Below are 6,042 nucleotides of genomic sequence, written 5' to 3'. Positions count from 1 at the left end.
TATAGCACAACCCCTTATGAAAACGATAATAAACAACAAGAAAAAGTACTCTAGAAATAGAAAAGGCTAATGCGACCTTCTTAACTTTTTTTTTTTGGTTGGTAAAATTATATTTTTGGTCCCGTAACTTTAAACTATTAGTACTTTTAGTCTTATAACTTACTCTATTTGCACATTTAGTCCTTTTTTTATGAATTTAGTCATAAATACCTCACATTTGGTCTTTTTTTTTTTTTTTGTAAATTTAGTCCTATATTTACAATTTTGGTCCTAACAATTCATAGTTACAGGACAAAAAGTGAGATCTATTACAGTGTGAAGGGGATCAAAATTGTCAACACAGAACCCAATCTATCAAAAAAGAAAAGGACCAAATGCGAGATATTCGGGACTAAATCATCAAAAAAGAAAATGAATGTGTAAATGGAGTAAGTTACAAAACCAAAAATACTAACGACCGAAAGTTACGTACAGGACCAAAAATACAATTTTTTTTAAAAAACAAATAAATAAAATAGAGATGGTATTGTTAGTTTTTAAATTTAAAAAAACTTTGTATGTATAAACAAATTTATATAGAGTAAAGGCGTGTGCAGTTTGATATTTGCAGCATTCACATTTCCAGAATGTCAAACGACAAAGCCAAAGTGAATTGGAATTATGCTAAGAAGTCAACATATAAAATTTGCATTTTTAATTGGAGTCTACCTACCTCTCAAATTCAATTTTTTAAATATAAAACCAACCTTTTCAAGAAAAACATATTCTCCCTTATCACAAATTTTGGAAACAGACAAATCATCTCTTCTCATGTTTCAATATATAATAACCCATTTATTTTATTTTTTATTCAACTAATCCAATATTTTTTTAATTAATACGTAAAATCGCAGGACAATCTTCTCAGTTTTACATTCAAATATTAAAATAAAATATACCATAAAAATGTAGCCCTTCTTTTTCAAGTTAATTCAAAATAGTTTCATTTTTCTTTGTAAAATACATTATAAATAATAATAATAAGAAAAAAAAAGAAGAAGAACAACGAGAAGGAGGAGGAGAACACGATCATACCAGAATTAATGTACTGAATTCCATCAAAACTCCAAAGTTAAGTGTGTATGGGCGAGAGTAGTACTAGGATGGATGATTCCCTATAAAGTTCTCGTGTTGAATCACTTCTACGATAATAATAAGAACAACAACAACAAAATAATAATAATAATAATTGAATATTAAAAAAACTGTGACTCATTATTTATATATTAGATGATTATTTTTATTTTTTTAAATTTATCAGTACAATGATTTTCATAATTGTAAAAATCAATATTTTCATAAAAATCGTCTAGCAATAATTGGTGACTAAAAAGTTGTTTTGGCAAAGTTGTCAATATAGATAATCAGTGACACATGTATAATGAGAAAATAATCGTTTATAATAACAAATTTACACACAATTTCTCAACTAATAATAATAATATCGTCACCACACATCCCACATCGAGTTTAAACGATGAGCTTGAATGTTTTATAATCCTCAAAAGCTCCTCTCATTGATTATGAGCCTTCTAAACTTATATGAATCAAAACAAATAACTCCTCACGAAATGAGGCATCAATTGCATTGCATGTAATATTATATTATAATAAAATTAAAATCGTCGCCACTAAGTATATGGTTTTAGCATCTAACCAAAATTATAATTTTACTACATATGTTTAAGAGATGATTATATCTATACTATAATTACGTAAAAGATAGAAATAATATATATAAATATAATTATTCCTATATTATGTTCTAATGATGTTTTAATTTTATTTTGTGGTGCATGTGGACAGCAGCAAAGAAAAGAAGAGGAAAATCCAAAGAGGTACAGAAAGGGAAGGGACCCCCACAGTGAAGGCCAAAAATTGCTCACTGGCCTCAACTTATCCTACCAACTAGACTACATTGACAATCCCAAAGAAATATCACACCAACCAGACAAAGATACATTGTTTCACCTTTACCAATAATTTCATATTCACCCATTCTTTTCTTCTCCAATCAATGAGCCCCACTCTACTCCTCTAGAAACAACTTCCTTATTACTACAATATATATATATATATATATATATATTTAGGGATAATTATTCCGTTCTTTTTTGAAATTTGGTGTAAAATATTTTTTTGTCGGACAAATAGATCCTCTATTAATTAAAATTATCGAATTTGATTATATTAACAAAAAAAATGAATGAAAAATTATATGTACTTGTTACCGACTTATTGCAAGTCAAACAAATATGTTTAGCGTTATCGAAAAGTCGCTGGAAAAATTTTCAGGCACCAGCCAATGACAACGATGGTGGAGGCTGTAGTGAGTGAGGTGGTGGTAGGAGTATAATGAAATTAAAATAAAATGAGTGATTTGGCAGGGACAGTGAGGTGACAATAGTGATATATTTTTATTTTTAACATATTATTATTGCCGCGTAAGAAAAATCAAATTATTTTAGTGCATATACGCAAAATTCACCGAAATAGAAAAAGACTCCAATTTAAATAGATCACATGCGACGTACGTGATGAATTCTAGCCAAATTAGGACAAATTGGACCAAAATTGATAGTTTTTCAAAAAAAATTGTCCTCGATCGCTATTTTAAAATGACTTTGGACCAAAAGTGGCACTACCTCTAAAAGGTTGGACCAAAATTACCACCGCCCAGATATGTGTCGCTAATTACTTATAGTAATATTTTTATTCATATTTTTTTCTTACTATTATTGCTAATGATAACTCTTCCGTAAATATTTACAAATAAAACAATGAAAATTGTTACAGTGACAAGATGACAATTTTTGTCACCTGTTAGATATACTATTTGTTAAATGAGAGGTACGAAACTACATTATTGAAAATGTGGATCACCTAAAATGTCATCCATCAATTATACTTGTTTATTTCATATATGGTTATCTATTTTGATTAATTAATTTTATCAATATTTTTTTTTATACGCATGCATTCATTTTTATTTTTTTAATTCAATTGAATAACTATTTCCATCAATCGATTTTGGGGGGAAAAAAAAACAACAAAAAAGATTAAGTACGTGCACATTTTCTCGTACTTCCCATTAACTCAACTAGGATTCGCATTTGGGGTGGGTTGGGGCGGACTTCAAATCTGGCTCTGACTGACCTGACTTGTCCATCCCAATTTGATCTAATCCAATTAATTGTTTAGAATCATTATTTTTAAAACTTTTAGAATATATATATTTTAAATCAAATTATGTGATATTTTCCATATACATAGTTAAAAAGTTTAAGACTCAAAATTCCAAACTTTAGAAAATAAACTAATTATTAACGATAATTATGTTCAATTTTGGGTTCGAGTCAGGTTCATGACAGACCCAAGATGGATTCACAAATTAAACCTAAATCCTCCGCATGCAAGACCCAAAACCACGCCCATTTCGAACAAGTTTAGGGACGGTCCCGATTTATCCAAATTTATTGTCATGTCTAAAATTTTTTAATTTAAATTTAATCGAACTAAATTAATTATATTTTTTATATTATATATCAATCACATAATAAATATATTATATTTGTCATATGATTAATTTTAATATGAACAAACACGATTTCAATTAAAGTTTTCGGTGATGCGTAGACTCAACTACCACTACGGTGCTAAACCCAATCTTTGACTTGCTAAATCACACCTAACCTCCGCTAGACCCACCCTCGACTTCGCCAAGTCGAACTCCATCCACATGTTTTGCTGGTGATGGTGCCCAATCACATATGCTTCCACGCCCAATAGATCCGAGTTCCCGAACGTGAAACAATGCACCGCATCGCTTCCCCGGGTCATACCCGGAACTCTATACAGCAACTTCTCGCCCGACACACTCATTTCCACTCCTCGAAACATCAGGTTCACACTCGGCAATGCCGGCAGAACTGCCCTGCTCACCTCAACTCTAAAACACAAGTCCATAGCCCCCTGGAAAACAAAATTCGGGTCGTCCAACGGCCTCAGAATCGCCTTTGTTTGCCGCAGGAACTCGTTCTTTAGTGCAGTGTAAACCGGGCCGAGCAAGAATGTGAACTGGGTACCGGAGTCAACCATGGTCTGGCCCGCTCCAGTGTGGTCGGGTTCGAACACGGACTTGGGCAGAGGGAGAACCGTACCAGATACTCTAATCCCTTCAAGCTGAACTGTGTAGGCAACTCTATCGAAATACGGCAAGGGAGTTGATATCTGAACCAATGGAGTGTAATTCAAAGGCCTCAGCCATGGGAAATTAGCCTCGCCGAAGAGTAGAACCCCGGACGAATCACGACCCGATATGCAGTAGGAGAATTGCCGGAACCCCATCTGGGAAACAAACGATAACGAGCCACGGTTCATGCCGATTAGCCCCGTCGTCCTCGAGTCCTCATCCGGGTTCGAACTCGTGCCGGAATCCATGCACCCGAAAACCATCCCGGGCAAACCCGAATTCCCAAAACGAAAACTGTCCGTGGCTAAATTGCCCTCCACGGACGAGGCGTCCGCATAGGACAGAATTGCATGGCAGAGTTTCTTGGAGTCGCAAGAAACGGGCACGGTGAAGTCCCGTGTCCTCGTGGTGCAGGTGGGCGAGGAGCAGGGAATCGGGCGGTAGGAAGTCGAGAGCTGGGGACTGAAAGAGGATGGAGCAGTGGGGGTTCTCTTGCATCGAAGCCAAGAGAGCTCACTACCTGTATCGAGCACCATGGTAACCTGCTGCGGCGGGGAACCAACGGCGAGTGACACAGTGAGGGAGACGTTGTGATGGAAGGAGAGCTTGTTTGGAGGCTTCGGGATGGCCTGAGACGGTATTAGCTTGGCTTTGAGGGGTAAAATTACTGAAGAAGATTGGTCTGAGGAGAGACAGAGATTCACAAGTGTGAAAAAGACCAGTAATTGTGCAAAGGAAAGAAAGAAAAAACCCATGGCTGTACTGTACAAATGTCGGGTTAGGGCAACGTTATACACACAGTATAGGTATATATATATATATATATATGTTGTATATGGGAAGGGGTTAAATATGAATTCAGACACGCACAAAGGATACAGAGAGAAATATCTGTGGGGGCCCGATCGATATGTACTTATTTTGATTGAGGAAAGGACGTCCCGCTTGAATAGGTGAATTGGAACGGGTTATTTGCACGCATGTCTTCCAAGTTTCCATCTTTGACATCCGTAAAGACCTCTCTTTTTATAGTTTTTGGTGAAAGATTCAATTAAGATTTTGATTAAAAAATAATATATATATAATTTAATGCATGTAAATATATGAGTTGTAAAAAAGTATGTATTTAATTTGGGCTTAATGCAATTTAATTACTCTCTATTCAAATTAGTAAATTGCTCCCAGCCCCATAAATAAATGGATAAAATACACTTTGCTAAATTTACTCTCATGTAATCATAATAAATTTGTACATACTCGAATTTAAATTTAATCAGAATTGGATGGATACAATTATCCAAATACTTTAGATGTTGATTTGGAGCCAATCAAGATTAATAATTGGATTCATTATTTTTAATTCTATGAAATATATATTCAAATGCTTGAATTTTAAATGCAATTAATAGAAGAGATAACGCATGCAGACGATCACTTTCGTCATATTATTCCCTATTGTTCAACTAAAATTTGGCAGTGGATGAGCTAAAACAAATAAGGCAATTATTATTCTCCTACTTGAGGAACAATCAAATTTTAAAATATGGTCTTGTTTGGCTAAAAAGGTATAGTAAACTGAAAGTCTGGATTATGTCAAATCTGAACGAATCCATATGATAAAGTTATTATAATTATACAGTTAAAAAAAAAGTGATCATTCACATAACAAGTATAATATACTTGTCATATGATTGGCTCAACCAAAAATGTCGTGAATTCGAGTCTGACGAATGTGGGTGTACGTCTACTTCTATAGTAGTTTGTTGTTATCTTTTTTTTGGGTTAATTGTTTGAAATAAATCGGTTACAAC

At 33.9% G+C, this 6,042-nt stretch overlaps 1 protein-coding gene across 1 annotated transcript; it reads right to left on the bottom strand.

Annotated features, from left to right (window-relative positions):
- Positions 1-3,593: 3,593 nt before the first annotated feature.
- LOC105161267 (Eukaryotic aspartyl protease family protein) lies at positions 3,594-5,191 on the bottom strand. The gene has a single exon (XM_011078904.3). The coding sequence runs from the start codon at positions 4,984-4,986 to the stop codon at positions 3,688-3,690; it is 1,299 nt and encodes a 432-aa protein (XP_011077206.1). The 5' UTR covers positions 4,987-5,191; the 3' UTR covers positions 3,594-3,687.
- Positions 5,192-6,042: the final 851 nt, after the last annotated feature.

This window comes from Sesamum indicum, linkage group LG4 (genome assembly GCF_026168435.1).
Source record: "Sesamum indicum cultivar Baizhima isolate 11 linkage group LG4, ASM2616843v1, whole genome shotgun sequence".
Lineage (NCBI taxonomy): Eukaryota > Viridiplantae > Streptophyta > Magnoliopsida > Lamiales > Pedaliaceae > Sesamum > Sesamum indicum.
The sequence above is the reverse complement of the archived record's forward strand: the minus strand, read 5'-3'. Positions and strand labels throughout refer to the sequence as shown.

Coding starts and splice junctions, on each gene's coding strand:
- LOC105161267 (XM_011078904.3), bottom strand. CDS start 4,986: ATGGGTTTTTTCTTTCTTTCCTTTGCACAATTACTGGTCTTTTTCACA.